General features: G+C 43.7%; 1 protein-coding gene across 1 annotated transcript in view; it reads right to left on the reverse strand.

Moving 5' to 3' along the window:
* ST8SIA1 (ST8 alpha-N-acetyl-neuraminide alpha-2,8-sialyltransferase 1) overlaps window positions 1-6,293 on the reverse strand; it is a 133,833-nt gene extending 127,540 nt beyond the window's left edge. Inside the window, exon 1 of the mRNA XM_065650329.1 lies at window positions 6,013-6,293. Within this exon, the coding sequence (XP_065506401.1) occupies window positions 6,013-6,251 (239 nt within the window). The 5' untranslated portion in view covers window positions 6,252-6,293. The remainder of the gene's footprint in view (window positions 1-6,012) is intronic.
* Window positions 6,294-26,424: the final 20,131 nt, after the last annotated feature.

The raw sequence follows: 26,424 nt of genomic DNA on the forward strand, positions 1-26,424 counted from the left end.
AGAGCCTCAGGGAGTTGTCTACACCCTCCCATAAATATTGGCAGCACCAGAGTTTTTACATATTCAAAGTAAAGCAGCAATCCAAAACTTTGCAAGAGCAGATACGAGAAACAGACATCTCAACTGTCTGTTTTGTGAGGAAGGTAGAACCAAGGTCTGTAAGTAAATGCAACTTCAAGGCAAAGGAAGAGGATACCATGAGCTGGAACTCAGGAATTTAAGTCAATTCCTATCTTGCCACCACAGGCCTCATCTGCAAAGACTCCATGAGCTAACTCAGATAACTAATTCTCATTGTTTTCATGTAATTTAGGTATCCAAAGACAACTAATGACCTTGAAGATATGGAGCCATGTTGCTGAGTTTTTACAGGACTTTGGTCATCCGAATGTGAACAACCCAGTGTTTCAAAAATAGTCATTGTGTACTGCAAGCCAGGTGTGTGGGAAACAGCAGGAGGAGAGAAACTCCCTCACGCAAATGCAGGGAGGAAAGCACCCAGTTCTCTATAATCGCAATCATGTAACTGCAAGTCACATCCTGAACCATTTGCTTCTGCCAAGTGGATAAGACCTCTACTGCTTGCTTTTGCCAAACAGATAAGATTCTGCTTTCTTGTGACTGATAATAATAACTGATTAATGCTGTTTTCTGTTTTCTTGTTCAAATAGAAAAATAGATGTATCATGTAACCTTGTAAGTTGTAACCTGAAAATAGTATGTAGAAGAAGTATAAATACTTCTGTGTGACTAACAATAGATGGCTCATGATGATCATATTGGTCGTGTCGTGAAGTCCGCTCGTACCCTCACGTCAGAGCCATATCTCTCTACAGCTTGATTTCTTCATCACAGTCTCCAAATAATAAAATAGAACAAGAACTTTTCTTTCCTCTTGCCTTTAACTCACTCTTCAAATTGTACTTTTTCACCAAAACAACTTCCCATATCAGGTGGAGACACCAGGAAACTACAAATCACAAATTATCAATTATCACCAGTGCAGCAAATACAATCAAAAAAAGTCATTCAAGATGTTAACAATTGTGTTAAAAACACACCCAGGCAGTACTGACACCTACTCAGGAGAGCAAAATGAGCTGGGTTTGGCCACTGCCAAAACATAACATTTGAGCATATCCGATGGTTTCAGGGCAGGGCTTCATGGGCCATGGAGGTAGAACTAATCTAATCCAGCATCTCCCAGCTCTAATCCTAACTCTAATCCTAATTCCATTCTTCATATGTCTCAGTGAAAAAAGAAGGAATAATTCAGTAACTGATAAATCTATTCAAGCAGGGTAGAACTCTTATCTAGTCAACCCAAGCTACATGAACTTTCATCTCTGATTTGCCTTGAAATATCCTGGTAAGGATTGCAACGCTTATGTAATTTGCAATGCTCACATCAAAAGGGAGGGGGAAAAAAAGACATCTGAAGAAATTTGCTGACTTGGCAATTGCATTTGTCTTACCCAAACGGAGAAGTGACCTGGATTTCTAGTTCTGTGTTAACACAATCTAGAATGAAAAATGATTTGCACAAGGGGATGTTCTTCAGTGCCTGTTGTGATTGCACTCTAGATACAGACATTAACAGCTGGCAGAGAGCAGCTGGCAGAGGAGGTTACAGTGGGAAGAACCCCTCCAGCATGGTGCACAGCGGCAACAGAGCACTATTTTTGCAAAGCACATGAAAGCCAACAGCAGAAGAGGCTTCACAGTCTGTCCACATCTACACTGCAAGCACCAGAGTCCACCACATCTGGATATTCTGTCCCATTCAGCTGCTGACCCTGTTGTTTGATTTCAGGCCAGTAGCTTCTCCTCTGTGTCCCTGGAAAACCGACAAGAGGCCAAACCTGATGAAAATAGAGTGGAGAAGCCGCCTGTCAAGGTAAGCATGGCCTGTCTGGCTCTAGGGACAAAGGGGACAGCACTGGGGAGCAGAGTCACGTTGTAGCAGATGCTTTGGACTGGAGGAGGGTCACAAACAGTGAGTTCACAGGAGATATCTGCCGCCAGCTCAACCAAGCCACCCCCAGAATAAACCCAGAGTGACCTTCCAGCATCACACAAAACTGCTGCAGCAGAAGCAAGAACGCAATCAGAATCTCAAGGGTAGTAGCCTTGCAGATGAGATTGTCCCAACTCTTCCTGAAGAACCTCTAACCGAAGTCACTAATCACCATCAAACCCCTTCAGTGGGAGTCCTGACAGGCAAAAGCCCACTGCCCCCCACAAGTGTGCTCACTCCCCAGAAGCGCTCCACCCTGGGCAACAAATGATGCAGAAGTGTCAGATAAACAGACAACACTTGGAATTTGTGGTTCTATGGAGCCTGTAAGGCAGATGAAAAGATCCAGCTCTACCTTTAATCAACTACAATCATTTTAAGTAAAATAATCGTAAAGGTATTATTGTATGTCATTTACTTCGCTAATAACAAACAGCAATTAACAACACTTTTGCTCAACTAATTTAAGCAGCACTAAGTCCTTAAAAAAAAGGCAATCTGTAAAAACAATTAGGATGAAATAACATTAACCACCTCAGAGGATGAGAAGCTGTTATATTGTAGGTAAATTAGACACGTTAGCCATTAGTGACTGTAATGACAGTCTCATTCTTATTCTGACCACTTTGTAGTTCAAGATCAAGCAGTTTACCATCTGACTGACAGACTAGTTATTATTCAGCCTTCATCAGAGAGGAGATGTTTCCACAGCAGAGAGTTTGACTACCCTCAGCCACAGACGTCTTGACAATTTAAAGGATGCAAACAGCAATACCTTGCTAGTAGGCTGTGCTCAACCCCAACTGCCCAGAATTTGAGGGCTTTAAAGGAAGCTACGTTCAACTGAGGAAAGGATTTGGACCAAGAGCTCTTCTAATAACCTCAGTAGTATTTTCAGGCTTTTCAGGATCTGTCCTTCCATCTAAGAACACAGGCAGCTCTTGCACAGACACCCACGGCGCTGCTGGCAGTGGGACTCGGCGCACTTGTCACGCCAGGATTACTCACAGAAGTCGTGTGCGCAGAGTCAAGGCTGAGAGCGTGCTTTAAACAGACTCAGACTGGAGTCAAAGGCTTAGTCCTGCTCATTTCGTTACTACCACAAGCTGTCCTTACTTGCAGCTGCAGTAAGGCAACACACACCTCAAAAGCAGCAATCCATGGCTGTTTACACAGGTATTTATATATGAAAACTGATTCTGCAAATCCATATTCAAACACAAAACCCTCCTGCGTGCCATCCCACAAGCACCAGGACATCCTGGGTTCTTGCATAAGCAAGAGTTTACATGGCTCAGATCTTTACACAAGGTTTCTGGCTGTACAGAGAGGAGGAGGAAGCAGTGGAAACTGAGGAGTTATTGGCACTCGACTGCCAGGGTTCAACCCCAGTTACCTCCAGACATTTTCATTGACCATGCTAAATTACTTACTGAAGTTGTCTTTGATCCAGGTACAGAAGGTAAAGGGGGAATAGCACTTCTGAGGTTTGAAAAGCATGTTTTGATCAAGTTAATTACTTAGGGACAATAATCTAGTTCAACAGGAGTCCAATGAGTTTATTGGAGGAGAAGGATAAAAAACCATCAGATGTTTTTGTCTGCATAGCAAGAGCCTGGCTATTCTAACACCTGTACAGTACCACAAATGCCACAATATTATACAAAGCAGTAATATGATAGTTTGCACTTTCTCATATAGATTTTTAGCACAGATAAATTAAAATATACTCTTCAAAACTGAGTAGAACCAAAATGGTTTGGTAATCAGAATGTGGCAGGAGGGCTAGGGAGAATGGCAATTAATGTCATTCTTAACTAATAATATATTAATAATATATTAAAACCCACTTAATTTTAGGCTATTATGGAAAGCCATATTAGTTCAAAGTCTACACACGAAATTTCTGTGAAGTTCTATACCTCCTTCACAGTTAAAACAAAGACTCACATTTATAGGCAGTTTCCAGTAGAAACTAAAACTTGGAGCTTTTACAGTCCTCTGGCATAGAGACAGCAGGACCATAGCAAAGGGTGAGACATTGTTTCTGTTCATCACCTCACAATATACAGCAGCTTACCTAACTTTAATTTCATAACTTTCTACCAATATTAAGAGAAGCAAATTTACATAGCAAAAATAGAGCTCTATGTCACAATTATTTGAATATTATGGTATACTCACTACATAGCTTCAGTGTGCATTTCCTCTTAAACACTTTATTTCTTGAAGCAGATTGATTTAAAGCTCATTGTATTTAGCACTGCACCAACTCATCAAGAGACATAGATAAGAAACAATAGTTCTTTTATTGCAAGAGATTCTCTGCAATAGCATCTCTGAGATAATCACTATGCTTAGGGAGTGGAAAAACATATGGGCAAGTGGAATAGTTGACGAGCCATGCAGAGTTTTTGTTACTAAACCATGTGGTGGAAATGGCCTAAAATCTGTTTTTTAAACTGAAGCTGCTGCAGCATTATCAATCTTAAAGCAACATTAGATTCACAAACATGAAAATACATCAAACTCTTTCCTACATCACCTATCAGAGTAATTTTTTTAAAATCTGGATTCATCTAGCCCAAGAATGGAAATCTGTGGCACAACAGGATTAAGATGAAATAGTATCTGAGATCAACCTAGTTTCTAATATTAGTTAGTGTTTTAGGAAAAGGATCCTGCATCTGTATGTTATTGCTAGCTCTGTATTAGAGGGAGGACTTCTTCCAGGCCTACCCAACGAGTTGATAACATATGTTCACTTATCACCTCTCATTGCTTCTATTTCCTGCAAGCTTCAGGCACTAAAAGAAGAATGTGCTTTTGAAGAACTGTAAAGTTTCTGTTATCCCAGCAGACACGATATTAAGCGATCACATGCTGGCTCTAGTTCATGGCAAATGCAAGTTGAGTTGCACTCAGAAAATATTGAAAAAATATCAAATAAAGCTGTACATCACTTTAAAAAATATTTTTTTAAAAGTCCATGGAATTTGGATCTGATTCATTCTAGCATTTACTGAATAAAAAGGGCCTTTTTGCAAACAGTTTGATTACAAACTCACTCTGATCTTCATTTGCTACTTAGAGGATAGGGAGAAAACCCAGTTTCCCTACAGGAAAGGGAAGGAAATCGGCCTCTCTTCCAGTTGTCTATATTTTACCCAGACATGTGAGAAATTTTCAAGGGGATGCAAATCTCCACTGCAGACACTTCTCAGCCAGAGTCATTCAAAAAGTCCTCCCTGCTGCAGGGACCTGGTTCTCCACCGCTACTGGATGTGGCACCCTAACTGCAACATTCCTCCTCTCCTGCCCAGCTGGGGAAGGTGAAAAGGGCTTCAAGGGTTATCGCCATTTCCCAGCCACGTCAAAAGAACAGAAGAGAAAAAGGTGCCTTTTCACGTGGTTTCTATAATAAACCGCAGGGAGTCAAGGACCAGCGCGGAGCTTTCGAAGTGTTCCTCGGAGCGAGGATGCTGACACGAATGAGCATCCATGCAAACCTTCCCCTACGCATGCCAGGGAGATCCACAAGCTCAGCTTTCTCTGGCAGCAAGCAGGTAGTCACGATCAATAAGCGAAGGGAGGCTCCGAGCCCCTGGCTTTGTTAGCAGCCAGAGGGGCTGCCGGTGCAGCTGTTACCCAGCCAGCGAAAAGCATCCTATTGTGCAGGCAACACTGCAAGCCTCAGAAATCTCAGCCCTCCTAAAAAAAAGGCATCCAAGATGGGCTTATTGCCCTGCAAGGAGAAATAAGCCTCAGTCCCCCGCGCCGAGCCCCTTCTCCTCTCCACAGCAAATACAGCCACCCAAAAAAAGTTTTGCTGGGCAAGAGGGGCCCTACCTGCCCCTCGCCCACTGGGAGAAAACAAAGGGTTGGGTAAGAAAAAATAAAGTTCGGGGCTTGGCGGGGTGAGGAAGGCGCCCGGCTGCCCGCTGCTTCGTGCGCCTGCCCGTCCCCGGCTGCCCTTGGCCCGCGCACGGCGCTACCTGAACAGGGCGACCGCAGTCTGGTTCCTCCTCCACGCCTTGCCCTGCTGCAGCAGCACCCCCTGCACGATCTCCTTCTCGTCGGGCAGCCGGTAGACAGGGAAGATGTAGAGCCAGCAGAGGACGAAAACTCCCAGGGCACTGGCCCCCACGGGCAGGCGGGTGCGCGGCCACTTCCACGCCAGCCCCGCCATCCTCCTCCCGCAGCGCTGCCGCGGCGCCGGGCCACGCTCCGGCATCAGGCCCTCGCCATGCGGCGCCCGCGGGCGGGGGAGCCCCGCTTCAGCCCCGCCGCCGCCCGCGCCCTGAGCCCGGCGGCCCTAAGCCCGCCGTCCGCCGCCCGCCGCCATCGCCGCCCAGCCGGCCGGGGGGCAGCCGGCCCCCGCGGGCGTCGGGTCTCCTGCCGGGGCTGCTGCCGCCGCTGCGCCGCAGCTGGCTGCTCTCTCGGCGGTGGCGGCTGCCGCCCTTCCTCACAGTCATTTGGTCCCTCGCTTTCCCCGCCAGACGATGCTCCGCCGCTCCCCGCCCTCCCTCCGCCTCCCGCCGGGCCCCCTCTCTCGCTCGCTCGCTGTCGCCGCCGCGCTGCGGACAGCCCCGGTAAATTTCCACCCCGCCCCGGGCCGCGGGGTGCCTCAGCCCCCGCCGCCCGCCCCCGCCCCCAGCCGCCGGGGGAGGGAGGGGAACGGCGGCCGGAGGGGCGGCTGCTGCGGGGCTCCGCTCCGCCGGTGCGGCCCCGCGCCCCCGCCTCTCCCGCTTCCCCCGCGGGCACCGGTCGAGCCGGAGCGGAGCGAAGGAGGGACGGCCCGGCCCGAGCTCGCCCCTGCGGGCAGCGCCGGCAGCAGGCACCCCCCGAGCTACCCCCCCGAGCCCCTCGCTTTCTCCCCAGCCAGCCTCGTCTCCGGCGGCGGCCACGCCGCTCTCCAGCGCGCCCTGGCGGACATCGTCCCCGGGCCAGGGGCGGCGGCGACCCCGCCCCCGCCCGTCCTCCCACCCCGCACTGTCCCCACTCCGCGTGTCCCTGCGAGGCGTGGGGGAGCCCTTCGCGCCTGGCGGGTCCGCCGCGATCAGCCCTGGGTTCAGGCCAGGAGCCGGGGAGCCGGGATCACCATGCTCACCCGGTCGAAGTACATCCTATAAAAGGCTTTTTTTTTATAATCTATCAAACCGGATGGTGCGGTAAATCTGAAAGAAAAGCGTGCTGCAGCCAGCAGCACAGTTACCAAAGCAGCAGCTGAATGTCAGTGCGTACCGACTTGTGCGGCTGGGTCTTTGAAGAAAACACACCGGGGATTGTACCCTCAGGTGGGGCACGGGCAGTTACTGGGTCACCCCAGTGCGGCTGTGGTTGTTGCTGAAATACCCAGTGTGTGTGGGGAGAGTGGGCGCAAAGGCTGCCCACAAGCCAAGAAGCAGCAGGGAGAGCCTTGCACACCTGTGGCAGCTCGGGTTTTCCACTGGGAGCCCACCTCCTGCCCCACGGGATGAGGCTGCCACATGGATGGCCCTCAGCCCTCCTAAATCTGCAGAGAGAGTGTGATCGTTTCATGCCAAGAGAGTGACTCCAGCACTAGAAAGCACCTCTCTGCAGTAATCAGGTAGGCTGAAACATGGGAGACATGTTCACCATTGTCAGCGATGACCTTGGAGGCACACCCCGGTTTCAGAGCCCAGCCTCTAGACCCTGGCTGTTGCACACAAAGCAAATTCAGCCCAGGCTGATACCATCGCTTTGAGTTCACCATTTCCAGACGCACCTATTAGACCTGTTGAGAAGCAGCGCAGACTCCCATGTAGCCCTAGGAAGAGTTTTGGATGAGTTAGCAGCCAGCTGCTTTCCAGACTTTCAGGAGCACGCAGAGACTTGGCTACTTTGGGCACTTTCGGGATTGAGTGGTAACTGAGGGACGGCTTTGAGAGCTTTAAACTTGGGAGACGCAAGGTTGCAAGGAGACGTTGACAGCCTTGCAAATCAACGATTAGCCTTTGCCTGACTCAAGGTACGTCAGCACAGCACATCTTGCAGAGAGGTGTTGACCATGCCGGGTGATGTGGAGGGAAGTACTACCGAGCTCATCTGCTAAAACAGTGAGAAACACAGTGAGGAAAGGCTGCCGTTAGGTACTTAGCAAAAGGCGGCAAAAGAAAAATCTGTGGGTTAAAATTCTCACCATAGCAATTAGAGACTCAGTCAAACAACTTCTCTGTTTGAAAGTGACAACCCCAAATTCCACAGCTTTTTCTGCAAATGTCCAGAACTTCCCCTGGACTAATGATTGAAGGAAGCTTTGAAAAAAGTTTGGGTGAAGGAAGGAAAGCAATAAGAAAGTTTGACACAGTTAGTTTAGTATGTCCTGACCATAAGGTAGCAATAAAATAATCGTAAATACTAGCTGGCTGTTTATACAGCATTTTCAGCTAGAGATCCTAGGTACTACTTATTTTTCAGTAAAAAATAAACTCGGAACTCTCAAGGCATTTTCAGTGCTTGAGAGGGGGAAAAACTCTTTCATAGTGTGGTGCTGTGTAGAAATATACACCGACAAAAAGAATATTAACGTCATGATGTCTAATGAACACAAAACTGCCAGAAACTTGTAATTGCATAAGAAATATTGTTTTCATTCGTATCTGATATGCTAGAGCTGTCTAGAGCATTAGAGCTGTTTTCTCTGGACAAAATTATAAAAGAAATTGAGCAAGTCATTTCGGCCAGCCTCTGACAAAAGCAAAATATTTTGAGCAGGATAAATATTTTCATTTTGGTAAGGAAGCTATCTACCAACAGTAAAATAAATCAAAGCCTATTCAGTCACCTCTATTAAAAACAAACAGAACCTTTCAGTCTCTGGAGACTAATTCAAAACATAGTTAGCTAAACTCATAAAAAGTAAAAAAAAAAATGATTGAAATGTACAAAACTGTATCCCAAATGAAATTCTGTCTCTTTGCTCACCTTTAGCTGAGAAGAGAGACAAACCAGAGGTTCGATGTTGCTTGGGAAACCAGAAAGTGGAAAAGAACAAGAGAAAGTAGGAATGACTGTTACTCTTTCACTGTCCAAACTGCTTGTGATTGAGCAAGTTGAAATAAAACTGATACACTTATTTGTTAATTTCTTCAGTAATGCAATCCCTACCAAAGCAACACAGAGAGAGATTATTTCTTTAATAAAGGTCTTTTACTCTTGAGCAAGACACAAGATTTTGTGACTTCTTTTATTTGTGACCCTCAGAGATATTTCTAAGCCTTTTCTCTTCCTTTTCTGAATATATGTCAGCATGTCTGTTCACTGAATTTCTAACATCCATGGTCTGTCCAGTGCCATGGCAGTAACTCCACCACTGTGTACTGCCTGCCACCCACAAGGAGACAGGTGGACCAAGATAGACATGAGGCAGAGCTTGATGTGTCACCACTGCCTTGTGATGGGGAACTGAAAATACTGAAAAAAAATTTCATTCTGCTCTCATACAGGTGGACGTTACACATACACCAGAACAAGCTCACACCCAGGTCTTTTACTCTATAGTTGAACTTGTTTCTAGGCAGTGTTATCAGTCTCTGTCCTTTCCATCTGTCAGTGAGCCCTGAAGAGAAGCACGTTGATGCTTTCCGCTGAGGATAACAGTTTCAGGTGGAGAATAAATGGAAGGTAAGAATAAACTGCCAAACATGAACCTTGCTTACAAGCAAATACTCCTAAGTACTTCAATGATGATTTGCAGTCACTGAGAAGATGTAGACGTGTAGTGATAAACAATCCATGTCGTCAAATTGAAGCAGAAAATTGAAATTCAGGTATGATTCTTCTCAGTTGTACTTCATTTTAATGAGAATTGAGTGGTGAGATTTAACCTCACCTCCATGACTTTGGTCCCAAGTAAGATCCCCAGCCAGAGAGGCTAGCTATTCTGAGCATGGTTCATAAGCAGCCCTTCTACAGAGGATTAAAAAAAAATAATAATAAATAAAAGAAAGAGAGAAAAGAGAGAAGAGAAGAAAACAAACAAAAAAAAAGAGAACACAGCATAATATAGTATCATACAATCATTTTGGTTGGAAAAGACGTTTAAGATCATAAAGTCCAACTGCTAACCCAACACTGCCAAGTCTATCTCTAAACCATGTCCCCAAGAACCTCATCTACACAGCTTCTAAACATCTCCAGGGATGGTGACTCCACCACTTCCCTGGGCAGCCTGTTCCAACACCTGACAACCTTTTCCGTGAAGAAATTTTTCCTAATATCCAATCTGAACCTTCCCTGGCACAACGTGAGGCCATTTCTTCTCATCCTATCACTTGCTACTTGGGAGATGAGACCAACGCCCTCCATGCTACAACCTCCTTTCAGGTAGTTGTAAGTTGTAGACAGCGATAAGGTCTCCTCTCAGCCTCCTTTTCTCCAGGCTAAACAGCCCAAGTTCCCTCAGCCGCTCCTCATCAGACTTGTGCTTCAGACCCTTCACCAGCCTCATTGCCCAAAACTGAACAGAGGATTCAAGGTGCAGCCTCACCAGCGCTGAGTACATGGGAATGATCACTTCCCTGGTCCTGCTGGTCACACTATTCTTGATGCATGCCAGGATGCTGTTGTCTTTTTTGGCCACCTGGGCACACTGCAGATCCCTCTGTAGAGCCCTCCTACCCTCAGGCAGATCAACACTCCCACCCAACTTGCTGTCATCTGCAAACTTACTGAGGGTGCACTCAATCCCCTCATCCAGATCATCGATGAAGAGATTAAACAGAACTGGCCCAAATACTGAGCCCTGGGGTCTCACCCTTCCTGCCTGGCCCCTCCCTCGTGGCCCTGCTCCATCATCCTGGCACATCTCCCATGGTCTGTGCTGTGCTCTGCTCCTTCCTGCCACCACTGGGGCTCAGGAAGCTCTGCTGGGGACAGCAGGGTGAAGACCTCTTCCAAGGGTTAAAAAGTAGCACCTCCTCTTTCCCTTATCCCCAACCCAAAAAGAACAGGAAGACCTGGAATGGCAGGAAGATGTGCCAGGGGAGGTTTAGGTTGGACATGAGGAGAAGGTTCTTCCCCCAGAGGGTGGTGGAGCACTGGAACAGGCTCCCCAGGGAGGTGTCACGGCCCCAAGCCTGACAGCGTTCAAGAATGAGACTGGACAACGCCCTCAGACACGTGGTGTGAATTTTGGGGTTTTCATATGCAGGGACAGGAGTTGAACACGATGGTCCATGTGGGCCCCTTCCAACTCAGGACGTCCTATGATTCAATGACCTGAGCTTGCATTCTTCCAAAAATCCAGTTTCTGCCTGCTTTCATTTAGAGAATCCTGTACTCCTACACACATCCTTTACTACCATGCCTTTGCTCCCTTTCAAGCCCTCTCACTTCCAAAATAACAGGACTTTTCTCCTCCACTTCAGCATCCCATTCACTTTCCACTCTGCAAAATTTAGCAGAGGAGTTGCTTTGAAATCAGCTTTCAGGCTACGGCGTCCTTTCAGTTGGTGAAGATGTTATCGTGCCCTATACAAGGTAAATCTGTTATCTTCCAAATGCACTCGGTTACCACCTGACCAAAATACCTTGCTTTATGCTGTGCCCTCAGTTTTGCAAGTATTTCATACTCCATTAGTAGAGCCCATGTGAAGGGTGGATTTGTTTTCTAAGGGAGAAGGGAGCTGAAAAAAAACCCCAATTGCTGTTTAAAAATCATTGCCTGCCTGAGCTATTATTTTAGGTCAGCTTTCGTGTGGTGTCGCCTTTGAACAGGCTGATTTCTATGCATTCTTCCCATTGACATAGTTTGAAAAAACTGGCATCTGAATCTCACTCCATAAGAGTAACACAGTGTGAATGCTTTCATGAATGGGTGCACAGTTGCCCAAACAAAGACCTGTTGGCAAATTCCCATAATGCTTCTCCCTATCAGGATTTACTCTGCAGCTCTGTTAAAACCACCAACAAATGTGTATTCTCATTGATAAAGTATTTTAAGCCCCTGATATGACAGTCAGTTTTATATAATCCTATTGGAGGGGGAGAATTATAACTACAATATTGAATTAATATTCCTGCAAAGGCATGGTGTCCAAAAGCTAATCTGTTTTTACCTGGCTGTATCAGCCTTCGGAAAAGTATTACAAATTTTGCCACGTTTTTTTCCCTCAGTTGTCATGCTGTGATAATATCATTACTGTGACAACATCTACAGTCATCCTTCCAGCTGCAGAGAGGAGTCAGAATGCACAAGAAGCATAAAATGGGAGAAAAGAATCTTACTGATGAAAGACAGAGTTCATTCTCTATAACAGAGAACCTCCTTTATGAGCAGTGTTGAAAGTGTTCAAAACATTTTTTTATATGAACAGTGATGTTGGCTGGTAACAAGGCGGAACAAGAATGAGTGAAAACATGCAGGAGAAAGTAAGATGGAACTTATCAAGCCATTAGCCACAGGCACTTTACTTTTTGGTTTTGCATGGAAAGAAGTTTTTCTCATAAAATGGAGGAGCACAGGCAATTTTTGACAACTTTGCCATCACTGCTGTGCATCATTACAGTATCTCTAGGAAAGCCATAAATACCAGGCTTCTGTTCTACAGCTCTGGCTTCAGGATACATCTTTAGCATGTTTTAATGTATGTAAAAGTGCCTATGAAAGACATGGATGGGCAGGAGCACCAGTACAGTGAAGATAAGGAAGCACAGTGAAATTCTGGGTGAAATTCCCGCCAGGTGCATTACAAGAAGTTCCCTTTCAAAATTAACACATATCTATTCACAGTGCACATCCAGATCTTCCTCTCATACCCATAATACAGATAGTCAGGCAACTGGCATAGTTTTATCCAATAGAGGTAGAGGCATCCATAAACCACAGTAAGTTTATTAGAGTTCTTAAAGGGTTTGACCTTCAGCACAATTGGGTCCAATAGGTCTGGCCTGTTGTAACAAAGGGAAAGAAATCTGTTTCCAGCTCAGACTATTGCAACAGTTATTACTGAAAAACATCAGAGCCTAGAAGAAGGTCTGATTATAAGGTATATTTCCTCCAAACTGAGAAATCAATAACGAAGAATAGCTGTAAAGCTCTAGAGAAAAAAATGTATAATGCACACATGAACATACATTAGTGGAAATAGATGGGTTTGGCAGCCTCTCTGAATTCTCCCATAGGGAAAACCACCTGTGAACATGCTACAGTGAACCTGAACCCATGTGCACCTCTATGAGATGTCCTTACTAACAGGAGCAAGCTGAAGTTAAGGGATTTACTCACAAAGAGAAGGACTACTCAGAAGAGTAAGGAATTTGCTGGATTAGCTTCAATTGTGTATTAGAACTGTCGCGCCAAAAATATTGCGGTTGGAGGGGTCCTATTTTATTATGCACCATTTAAAAAGGAAATTAAATGGGTATAAAAGTAACAATGGATCATGCACATACATGTGCACACAGATTCCAAGCACATCTCTTAAGCAAGCAGGCATTTCCCTTGTAGAGGAGTTCCTTTGCCTGGGGACTCAAACAAACTCTGACCTCATGTCTGACATTTGCTGAAATTTCGATCTGAGCTTTCGCTGTCAGGAAGCCGTCATTCATAATTTAGCATTGTTTAAGAATGCCTGTTTGTGAGAAGGTCATGTCTGATACAGAGGGGAACATAATAAATTTAGTCTCACAAGAAGTAATCCCTCTAGACTGGATGAAGTGTATGGAAGAAAAGCAGAGGAGAGGAAGAAGCTTGTTAATGTTGCCACTGTGTCTTTACTTCCTGTAACAAATGATCCTTAGCTCTTATTAAGGAGAAACATGAGTTTGTGTGAGGCGTCAGAAGTCCCCACTGCTTCCGAGACTAGCTGAGAATTAACAGTAGAACTAGGTGATGTTATTTATTCAGTTGTCCACCCTGAAAAGGGTGATGGAGAAATGCACGAAGCAAAAAAGGTGACACAGAAATGTGTTTAAAGAAAAGTTTCGGGAAGGATGGCTGCAACCCTCAAAGCGTAGACAGATGAGCATCTAAGAGGCAGCCTCATAACCACTGGCTGTTCGTGGTCTTCTCTGGAGAGCACTTGGACCCCGAGCATGACATCTTGCTCTGAAGGGTGCAGGATCATGGGTAAAACCTGATCCAGCACCCACAGTAGAAATGGAAACCTGACTTAAAGCAAAAGCAAGGCTTCCATGATAGGAAATGAAACAGCCTGGCTAGATGAGACTTCAGGTGCAGAACCAGCACAGAAATTTCTGAGTTCTGTGCGGAGTTCGGGTTGTGTATCAGGTTTCCATTCGCCAGGTCTTCCATTAGCCCATTTATTTAGGGTAAAATTTACATGCTGGCCTCAAAGTAGTTTTTCCAAATATATTAATTGACACATACTTGTGTACAGTAGCAAGATGCATAAGGTAACATTTATACACAGGAACCAGAACCCCTATAGCATTTTTAAGTAGGTCTCAGAAGTTTGGTTGTTTTTTTTTTTTCCAGAAGAAAGTTACCATCACCCTTAACCCCATTTAACGGGGGAAATAGAGACAGAGACCTGAAAAGATTTGACTGATGTCTGAGCTAGATTTGTAAAAGAGGCTTCTTCAAGCCTAGTGCAGTGCTGTAGGACACACATCACAGAGGAATTCAACTGTAATTCAAACTCTGGGGTGCACTGACAGCTAATATTAGTGAAGTGCTCAAAATTATTATAAATTTTTTTAAGGCCTCTGAAGTTATGAAGCATCACTTCATAGAGACCCAGACAGACAATGTAAAGTTTGATTAATGGGCCAAGAATAATGAAAATTTATTCTGTTTGTTCACAAGTGATAAGGAAGACGAGAGCAAGGCTCAGCACAGAGATTGTCCACCAAAAAACAGAGATTAAACCTAAGAAAAAAAAAGTATTATTTTTTTGTGACAATACAAGGCGCTAGTGAAGGAAGACAGGTATCGTGTGATTTAACAAGGTTTCCAAGGGAAGGCAGCTTCACACAGAGGTCTGCAGGATTGCCCAAAGAGAATGGCAATGTCATCACTAAAAGCTCAAGTGATCAAGGACCTGGGAACTGTCACTAGTGCAACCTGCATGTTCCTCTGCAGCACTTCAGCTGTACTTGGCATCCCAGACCACAGCAGCTCTTTCACAGTTGACAATTAATAATGTGGTCCCGCCAGGGCTGCCCAGGTTACATGGACTCTGGACACACAGACATCTTTAGTTTTGGAGCTTCATTGTGCTTATTTTTCTCAAGTGACTTATTCAAATGTGATTCCCTTTGAAAACAATCAAAGGGCCATGCTTTCACTCCGTGTTGAGGTTAGTCCTGCAAAATATTCGAAAGCCAAAGAAATACCAGTTTTCTCTCTTGAGAAGAAAAAACACAGGAGGTGGATTACTTCGTCTTACAAAATGTCACACTGTGATGCCTGTCATCTAGAAGGCAACTTTCACAAGTCATTAATTGAACCAGAGAGTGGTGTAGAGTCTAATAGATAACATTAGCTGGCTGGGAACATAAATATCAACAAAGCTTGCTTTTCTTTTTTCAGACACAACATGCCTTTCAACTTACCTTTTCACTTTGTGAGAAATGCAACACAAAACAGTATCATTTATATTTTAACATTGTTGCACAAAGAATAATTTTGGGGGCTCAGAGAGGATAACACAAAATTGTCTGTGTACCAGAAATGAAGCAAAGAACAAAACCTTTGACATTCAATTAAGCAGTCATGTGTTACTGTGTTCCCTTACACCAAGATGACAAGTGCAATTGTACCATCATTAACATGATCTCTGCTGAACTGGAAGGGCCAAAATATAGGTTGGCATGTAAAAAATGCAGTCCGAATGCCAAGCAATTCAGGTAACACATTCTTGAGTGTATTCAAAAATCAATTATTAAAATAAACAAAGTCCTTACCTGCATAGTACGATGCCTTTTGTGGACTTAAAGATTCAAACATAACTCATATCTCTGAAAAATCTTTGAAAAAAATGCATTGTGAAGTGCCACATAAAATCTTTTCCACAAGTTAATTCAGAGTGGCTCTTTCCACTGACTCAGCCTGAGATACAAAAAGGAAGAGACCTGACTACCTGTAAGGTCTTCATATTGATACTTACCATGAGTAGCTTAGAAAGCTACAACAGAAAGACAAAGTTGACTGATGGAGTTAAAGGAACTTTTTCCTCTTCTTCATGCTCCTTATTACAGCAGGGCAGACACAATTGCTAAATCACCACGGGGAAGTCTGTGCTCATGAGATTCACAACCCAGCAGTGTCTGGAAAAGCTATGAAATGTAGGCCACTTAACCAAACTGCATGAAACCACCAAGCTTTTTGATGCCAGGACAGCAGGAAGCTATAAAATGCAGTGAAAGCTATTATTTATAGTTAGCATAACCACAAACTGAGAACAAAAAGAAGGACCTCTCTTTCTAGAATTGTGCCTTTTCAGAGAAGGAAATGAAAACTAAAACATTATCTATGAATCCTTAAGTAGTAGCTGCCTGTATTCTGAAGAGTATAAAAGTGAAGGAGTCCGTGACTCCAACTAAACAGTCTCAAAACAAAGAAACATTGGTGGTTTCCAAGACGGAGGGTGGATTTCTCCAAGCTGAAGCTGAATTCCCTGGATACTTTCCTTCAACTTCTGGGTTTGAACTGGGTTTAGATTTGACTTCTGTTTCTAGGTCTTAAGTATGAAGAGGAGCTCTCGCAACTCCTGTAGTGGTTATTTGGTGGTGGTTTTGATGCTCCTGAGCTGGATGTCAGTGCAATCATCACCTACTTTCCATTTCCAAACAAGAGAGGAAAAGTATGTCAGAGAGGTTTTTCTACAACATTATCAGTTGCTAGGGTGTTCTTCCCATTCCAGTGGTTGTGATTTATAACATCTAACACCAGAAATGGATGAAACCTGCCCTTGGAAAGGCCTGAGACAAGCTCAGGGCCTCAGCTGCTGGTCTCCAAATGGGCCCGAGCAATGGAAGGCGTGTGCAGGCTGTGCACTGGCTGGAGGCCTAGAGGAGAGTTTTCTCTTACAGTCCCAGCTGTCACAGCTATGTGACATTAAGTCACAAAGAGGAGAAGGTCCAGAGGAGGCCACCGAGATGATCAGAGGGCTGGAACAGCTCTGCTGTGAGGACAGGCTGAGAGAGCTGCGGTTGTTCAGCCCGGAGAAGGGAAGGCTCTGGGGACACCTTATTGCGGCCTTTCAGTACTTAAAAGGGGCCTGTAAGAAAGATGGAGACAGACTTTTTAGCAGGGCCTGATACAACAGGACAAGGGGTAATGGTTTTAAACTAAAAGAAGGGAGATAGAGGCTAGACATGGGGAAGAAATTTTTTACAGTGAGGGTGGAGAAATACTGGAACAAGTTGCCCAGAGAGGTGGTAGATGCCCCATCCCTGGAGACATCCCAGGCCAGGCTGGACGGGGCTCCGAGCAACCTGATCTAGTTGAAGATGTCCCTGCTCATTGCAGGGGTGTTGGACTAGATGACCTTTGCAGTTCCCTTCCAACCCAAACTGCTCTATGATTCTATGATTCCATGATTCTAAGTTGCATTTGGCGTCATGGTGTGCCACTAACAGGAGAGGAAGCATTTTCAGAGGGTGTTACTACTAAGTGCAAATCTGGATACTGACCACCTCCTTCCATCTGAAGGGAAGGAGAACATAAGAAAGGATTTTTAGTAGGAAAATGTGCTCGTGCGTTCATGATTTGTGGCAAACTTGAAAGCCTCTCTTCAGCATCAAAAAAGAAAACACAACTCTGCCCACATGTAGTTACATACTGTGGATCCAACTGTCAAAATACTTCCCACAGCTGAAACCTGGAGGAGATACATACACGTTATTGCTGCTGAGACCTGTTATTGGAACAAATAACTCGCTGTGTTTTGTAGTTACAATAATGATAAATGTCAAGCATCTTGCAAAGTCTGCATTTTTTTTCTTCTGCACGTTTTCAAAATCCATAAATGCTGAATAAGCAGATAATTCCTCAGATGGACAGTTGGGAGTTTTGTTTGCCTATGTTTGTAGCTTTACAAAGATAAGTTAGTTATTGGAGGCTGAAGAGGAAATGAATCATAGAATCAGCATAGGAACAGCTAAGTACAACTTCAAGTAGCGTTTTACATCAGCACAGAACTGATGTAACAAAGGCTGCTCTATTCACTGGGTTAGAGTCTTATGATTGCTAAATTTGGAGTGGTGATAAGGGCTACAGTCTGCCAAAATATCAGTCCTAGGATCTAAATATAGCCTTTGCTATTCTGCCTTGAGTGCCATGCTCATCTTGATTAATTCAAGTGTTTATTTTCCTTCATGACACAGATCACAGAAGCAGATACACTTGAGTTCCAAGACATTATCTGCTCAAACAGCAACTCCAAATTTTTGGGTGATCAACTCAAAATATTCCCAAAGTTTCTAACTTCAGTGACTCATTTTATTCAACGTGAGACATCCTTAGGATTCAGATTTCCAGAGGGGTTAATTACTCACAACTCAAATGATTCATAGTAGCTCTAAAATATCATTATAAAACCATAGGAAGAGTACATTAAACCCAGAAAAACTCAGCAAGACATTTCTGAACTTACTGCCCATTAACTCCTCTAATGAAAACAAGGATCTGGTGGGCCAAATTCTAGCAAGTGTATTACCTAATTTCACGAGGAACTGAAACATCTTACAGCATAGAAAAAAAAATATTTGAGGAGCTTGTTGAATTTAAATTAACTTTCAGTCTGTCGAATTCTCTGAAGATTTTCTTTCTCCTGTCTGCTAACTTTGAAGAATACAGTGAGAAATCCATTTTTTTGTATGTTTACAGCTTGTCCACTAGCGAGGTTCAGCTGGTTCTATTCATTTAGGAACATTCCTCTTGCACCTTTAGGAGCACTCAAGCACTGTCAAATGGTATACTAACCTATGCCTTTATCTCAGTTTTCTAACACGATAGGTATTAACCCAAACATATGTTTAAACATTTAAAAAATAAAATAATGACCACGGTATCCATGACTCACTATTTTATTGGCTTCTGTGTTATCTGTCTAGCAGACCAGCATTTACTTTGCAATGTCTTCCTTAAGTTTTATAATCTGTTTTTCATGAGCAACATGTTTTGTCCCAGTTTCTCTGCAAGCCATCCAGTTGTGCCTCTTGACAGGATTACTGTGTAATCTTCAAATGTTAGCTAGATTTCTTTAACAGTTAAAAATCCATGAAGTCAGATGGATGTGTTTGCATCTTTAGGTAAGAATTCTCCCTGCAACAGTATGTTTGCACGTTACACTTACGTGCATCCAGAAGTAAAAAATATAGATTTGTTAACCATTGATAAACTGGAAAGCTAAATAAGAAAAAAGATTTTATGAATATTTCAGTGCCTTATCCATCTAAGACTAAGAATGACATCTTCAGAAGTTTCCTCAATCCTACAAATGCTATTTCTCCAATCTTTTGTGTTCTTGGGTGCTTGAAAATTTACATCTAAGATCTCACTACTAGTAGAAGCTGTATCAGCACTTGGGTATTTCCCCTCTTTATTCCAGCCATACAAGCTTCTATCCATCCTCTGCATGACCCTGCATTCTTTTCACTAATTCACAGGTCTTAAGACTGTTTTGAGCCTTCAGGTGTCTTCAGCCCCCACTTACCTACAACAGCAGGACTTTTTAGCAACTGAGGAATTTTTTTGAACATTATGCTGGAGAATGGTGAGAAATATTTGAATTCCCTGTTATTAAGGGAGTCAAGGCTAACAAAGTATGAGATCTTCTTGGGGGAAAAGTAAGCATAGATGTTAAAATGTACTAGAAGTAAAATTTGTATTTAATTTTATTTCCTGTCACATTCATGGATGATATTTTCCTTTTCTCTTGCCGCTTCACTCCTACTCATCCTCATAATCTGTAAATTACTTTAGTCTGAGATATTTCCTGTGCGTTAACGGTATTTCATTGGCTGCCAATTTGGTCTTCTGTTTCTGTCGCTTGCATTTGTATTTAGGCAACATGATGAAAATTAATATCATAATTATACCATTCAAGCAAATCACATGAATTAAATCTGTGTCTAGCCAGCCAAAAATATCTTTGGTTGCCGTTGGAGTGTATGGGTCTTTTTCCTCCTCAAGTAGAATCATGAGACAGTAGAAAAATTGCTCCCATGTGGTTATGTTCCATGGACAATTGCTCCATGAAGGAAAAGCAACACTCAAACTGTTCTCCTTTTATATATGATCTTTTAACTTTCCTGTAATTTCTGATGAAATATTTACTCTGATTTCCTTGAAGCTTCTACAGAAAAACATGACAACGTTTATTCTGAACCAACTTCCAAACAAAATAAGCCCTCTCTGAACTGCCAAGACCCCTGCAGCAGACAAGCCCCACCATCTGGCAGGGCTGAGGGAACAACACAGTGAAACTCGCGGTCTTGTACTGGAACCACGGAAACCAGGAACCCAATACTTCCTTGCGCAGAGCTACGCTAGAAATAGTATATATGAATTCCTTTGTATTTGCCCATTTGTGATATCTGTTTTGCCCAGACCTTAATGTTGTTATGTTCCACCATGGTGTGAAGGTCTCCCATATTTCCTTAACATGTCTGCATTGTGCCATAGCTTTCATACTGATGTTTCACTGACTGTGCTTGAATGTTGCTGCTAAATACTGTCAAAAACCTCACCCGAAGACTTCAAAGGAAGCAAACAGCACAATAGCAACTGAGTGTTATCACTTAAAAAGAAACACACATTCTGCACTGGGCTCACCTTACAGCAGGTGTGCAGGAATGATTGGCCATGTAAGTTTTTAACAGAATGAGCTGCAGAGAAATACTAATACACATTTTTCACAGACTGGCTTGGTATCAAACAAATCTATGATTAAGCCACTGAGTCATTTACCACTCAAAGCTTCTATCGTAAGACCTCCTAATGGCTTGGGCAACTGCTTTGAAAAGTTTCAAATGGTTTCCTGTCAAATAAAGCCAGGGTGCTTGAGAGATCAGCTGCTTGTCCCATACACCTTTTTAATTGCACGAAGTAACAACTTTGTGGTTCGTCAAATTAAATGAGACAATGTAATTGTTTTATTGCAGAATATCAGGTTATATTTGTGTACATGTATTTGAAATAATGTTATCGCTGAGATCTGAGCAGACTTCCATCCAGGCTATTTCCACATTCATGATTTAATTGCTGTAGTACAAAACCCTTTTATTTCAGAGGGAACTAGTGGTATTTTTCTAAGTCTTAACTCTGTAATGAGTTCAGACAAATCATAATAAACCTTTCTTCCTAGGAAAAGAAAAACAACTACACTGGGTTTCATACCACTCTAATTACATTATTAAAATGATGTAAGTTTATTCGTAGGCAAGCTGACTGCAAAATCAGAGAAAAAAGTGATGTCTGTTTCTCCTCATATATAATTAAGTCCATTCTTCCCATCAGAAAGTCACCAGAACACAGTCTAGGAGGAGCAGCTCAGGCCAGACCTGAGTACTTGGGAAGAAGGATCTTTTTCTCAGTTCAAAACTGAATACACGTAAATCTACACAGCATGAAGTCCTAGGAATAGGTAGGATGTCAGGAGACCATCCAATCCATCCGCTGCTCAGAGGCACACATGAGAGTCCTGAAAGACACTCATCTAATCATTTCTCTAAGGCATTTGGCAGAATGCTAACCGCCTCGGGGAAGGCATCAGTGTTTTCTCCTCCTCGCAGCTGCAAATCCGTGCCTGTGCTTGTAGCCTGAAACTTTAGTGCTCCACTTCAAGCCCATTATTTCTTCTGCTATCTGCTGTGGATATAGTAAACAGTCATTGAAGATTGTTAGCCAGTTCTCTATTTGACCCACATCAGCTGAATCAACTTTTCCTTGCCCATCATGTTTTCTGAACTTCTGAGCTCTCTGTTCGGCCCACATCTTTTTCGAAGAGCAGCACTCAAAAACTGAGTTGTGAGCAAAGCAGCAGCAGTATTTCAGATGTCTTCTCCTTGTACCTTCCCCTGTGGCATCTTCCTTCTCATCAACAGCATAACATTGTTAACTCACATTCTGTCTGTAAACTCTGGATTGTTTCCCATAGGTACGCATGCTACCTAAATGTAGTTGTGTCGTGCCTCTAATAGAGATTCTTTGCTGGAAATGACACCGTGGTTTCTCCCTGTCAGAATACTTCTTGCATCTTGCAGGTGTAAAAGGAAAGAAGGAGCTTTCCTACCTGGACCTTACATACATGTGTGCGTGAAGAACGGTTGTCTCATCACACCGCACCTTTTGTAGGCAGAGGCTGGAACTGCCATGGCAGGTGGAGCCAAAAACCAGTGTGTACAGAGGCATGAAAAGCTGTGTAAACAACCTTCTGCCTTTAAGGTGGAAACATATGTACATGTACACACAAAATATATGTGTATCAGACATGCACACTGAAAGATTTGTTTGTTGACTTCCAGAAACAAGGCCTAGAAACAATGCCTCAATTTACATCAGATAAGGGGTTTTATTCAGACACAGCTGTTCAGCTGAATGCAAAAATACAGCTATCCTCCTTCAAGTAAGAGGAATGAAAGTGTGATTACATTTGACAGTGACCTCCTCCAAGATAAAAAGGCAAAGAACTAGACACTGCTTAATGATGTTTAACTTGGTGAGACCATGAATCTCAGGCATAGACATGCAGTGGGGACACCTCAGGCCATCAGCCCTATCTTTTAGTTTAGTAAAACATGGTTACTTACAAAGTAGGATTCAAGAGTCTGAGTCATGTGAGTCAGCCTGGACAATGATCTAGGTCTTTGCAAAGTGATTCAAGCCCTACTGATGAAAAGTTTCAGATGAGAGCAAGACATTACAATAGTGATTACTGAAACAACACATTATTTTATTTTCAGTATTTCTTGTTTATCTTAGTTGGGGAATCATTATTCACCTACCTCTCCAATCAGTTATTCTCCTTCCTGTCATTTTTTCTTGGTAGACACTAAAATTTATTTTGTGCTCTTTGCTTGTTTCTCTTGCCTACATAACCTTCTTTTATCTATTGCATCTTTTGCCTTTCCCTTCTTCATCTCGGCCCCTCTTCTTCTCCAGTGGCAACAGGGAAATAGCCTGGAGACACCAAATCCTTCCTAGGCTGTTAGCTGACCCACAGATGCATTCTGCTGCTACTTGTGAAGACAGTCGAAACCAGCAATTAGAAACACAAGAGCATTTCGCCTTCAGGAAATAGCACTCTGACAGTGCCAAGTTTCATTCTCTTCATGTGGCCTCTGGGTAAGTTCAACAGTTGGTATATATATATAAAATCAAAGTGACAATTTAAAAGCCTGTTTGCAGGTTTCTGACACGAACAAGAAATCCCTCTGGACCAGTGTACTCTGATCACCCTGCACTGAGAGCTTCAATTGACAGACTAATTCCGTAATGAAGTATGCTGTATGGAGATCATAACAATTTAATAACAAGCAACTCTTCCATTTCACCTTCTCTCAGCCATTTCCACTCATACAAACAGCACCAACCCCTGGACTGAGGCCAAAGTATAAACAGATGAACAATTTCATTAAAAGCTTGAAAACTGAACTCTGCAATGCAGCTCTGCCGTCCTGCAAGAAGTGTGAACAGTTTCTCCAATTTCTGAACTTAAACACAGTGGCCCCCTCTCCTCTGTGCAGGGCAAAGGCAGAGTAAGTGCACGCACTGTTGGTGACCTGTGGTTAACCAAACCCTCCAGAGATGGGGCAGGGAGAGAAGGAAGGGGGAAGCGCAGCCCAGGGCAGGGTCTCAGGAAAATAAGGTGCTGGCTGGGGAGAGGGCACAGACAGCCTGAGCAGAGAGGGGAGGCAGGGAGAGGAAGGGTTGCTGCCCATAAGTGTTTTCACTTATTCCTCTGGCTTTCAGAGTGCATGCTAGGAGATAACAGCATCTCTTCAAAGCTTACCAGGCTCCCTCAAAATTTAAGAGCTCTTCAGGGGTGAATATTCCGCTCACAAGGTTGTAATTACTCTGATGTTTCCAAAATTTCACAAGGTTTCTGTGGGGGACTATGGTGGGTCCGTGGATTCCCTGATGGAGGGTATGGGAACAGAGATTGGCCTTGAAGATATTAAGGTGTACCCGTGAAAGAGAAGGGAGTAGAAGAGTAACATTGAGTTAGCAAAATTAGCCAATGATATGTTACTATTGCAGCCTGTAACCAACAGCAAAAAGACATGTGAGCTGGTAAAGACTATATAAAAAAGCGTTTGTGGCAATAAATGGAGACTGCTGCTTGTACTTAAGAACTTGGTCTATGTCGTTTGTCCGTCTCAACCACGACAGGTTTCCAGGCAAAGGCTCTCCTTGATTGAAGTGTTATAGGCATCTGATGTTCGGAAAATAAAACCAAAATTGGAATCACCCTGGCTTCTCTCCTCCCTACAATTTAAGGAGATCTTTCTGTACGCATTAAGGGAAATGCTTTTGCAACAAAAATAAATATGTATCATTTAACGTGAATATGCATGTTTATGCTAAAAACCTGGAAGTCAATTGAAATGTGACTCCTGTTTCCAGAAATGAAATCAACAATTTAAGACTCCAGCTTCCACTCGGCAATTTGCCCAGTGACTGATATACACAGTAAGTTCCAGCTCTGCTGGCGCAAACTAAGGTCCGTTTTTCAGGCAATGCGTTCCTCACGTAGCTACAATGATGACAGACCCAGCACCACAGAAATCCATCTTCAGCCCATTCTCATTTGTCACACCATACTCGCAAGCATTTTGATGCCTGGAGTGAGACCTGCTTCTCTCATCGGCTCTCAGCATGACCTTGCTGCGTTGCTTCACACCTCTCCATCACAGTTACTTCAGCCGTGAAGCGGAGAAATGATACCAACCGATTTTGTGAAACACTCGAGGTATACCAATGAAAAGTGTTACCTGAGGGGGTCCTTTGTACTGATGAGGAGCAGCAGCCTGGCTTGCTCTCATACCAAGCCTGCCATTCTTTTGCAGAAAGGGCAAGTCACTTCATCCTTTGTTTTTGCTTCGTTTCTGCTTTGTAGAGTAGTCGAAACTGAGCTTTCTCCTGTCTACCAAAACTACAAATACTGCAAGGCAAGAAACGTTTTCTTGCCACGCAGCCCAAGGCTCAACAAAAGATCTGCAGATGCTGCGGTAGAACAATTGTTCATAACATGCTTGTCAAGAAAACTCTTATCGCTCAGATCAGTCATCAAAGTTTCCCTCTATATCCTTATCTGAACACCAAAAGGGAACTGAGAGCTCTCCAAAAACTTCACAGTCACTGACATCTCACTCGTCACTACTGTTTGTAATTCCCTGCATCTCTCTTGCTTCTATTTTTGCATATCCGCCCCTCAGTAAGTTGTTAGCGAGACAGATGCAGGGCTGTCTTTCAGTCTGATGAAGGTGAACCAGCCCCTCAGGTTTCATTTCCAAGGAAATTCTAGTTCCAACAAAACACCGAGAGAAAACATTTTATTCCACTTTGGGGGTGGCAGAAGGAAGGAAGAAAAAGCCACACTTATCTTCACACAAGAGGACATTTGCTGTCGCTTAGCACTTTTCACATGTGCCTATCAGAGCGCCTTCACCAACTAGAAAGTTAGCAAGGAAAAAAAAAGAATCACAAGCTGAGGACTTGTCAACCGGTTCTGAAAGCAAGCTCCTAGGTGAAAAAAGAAAGGAAGGAAAAAAAAAAAAAAAGTGGAACGTTATTATAGGAGATCCATTCCTAAAGCACCCAGCTGGCTGGGACTCCAACATGAAGCCAACATCTCCTTCCAAGTTAATTCCTGCTCACCTTCAAGTTTGAGTTGTCTGACTTAGCAAGCACCATGCATCTCTTAAAATAGCAATGGCTAGAGAAAGCTGTGGAAATAATCAACAAGCAGCAGCATCATGGGCAGATGCTCTTCCTCAGTGTCCTGGTGTTCTCTGAAGGAGGGAACAATTGTTCTGGCCCTGAACACTGTCCGGTCACCTGAAGGCCTGAGACAGAATGAGCTTCACTGCTACAAGGGAAGCAGTGCCTGGAGAAGTGGTCTATTACAGCAGATGCCACCACTCCTTTCTAATGAAGGGTGATAACCACCCATTTGGTTCAAAATATTGATATGAAGGTTTCAAACCCAAGCTTAGAGGCTCTTCTGAGGGTTGCAGACAGGAGCAGGGCTACTTTCACTCACTGCATCCTTTGTCATTTGGACTCCTCAAGTCAAGAAAAAGCAACCAACGCTGTGGGTTAATCCCAGTGGGCAGCCAGACATCAATCACACAGCTGCTCGCTCACTCCTTCCCTCCCAGCGGGACAGGGAAGAGAATCAGAAGGAAACATGCAAGAAATCTCATGGGTTCAGATAGACAGCTTAATAAGAGAAAAAAAGACAAAACAA

Source organism: Caloenas nicobarica, chromosome 1 (assembly GCF_036013445.1).
Source record: "Caloenas nicobarica isolate bCalNic1 chromosome 1, bCalNic1.hap1, whole genome shotgun sequence".
Lineage (NCBI taxonomy): Eukaryota > Metazoa > Chordata > Aves > Columbiformes > Columbidae > Caloenas > Caloenas nicobarica.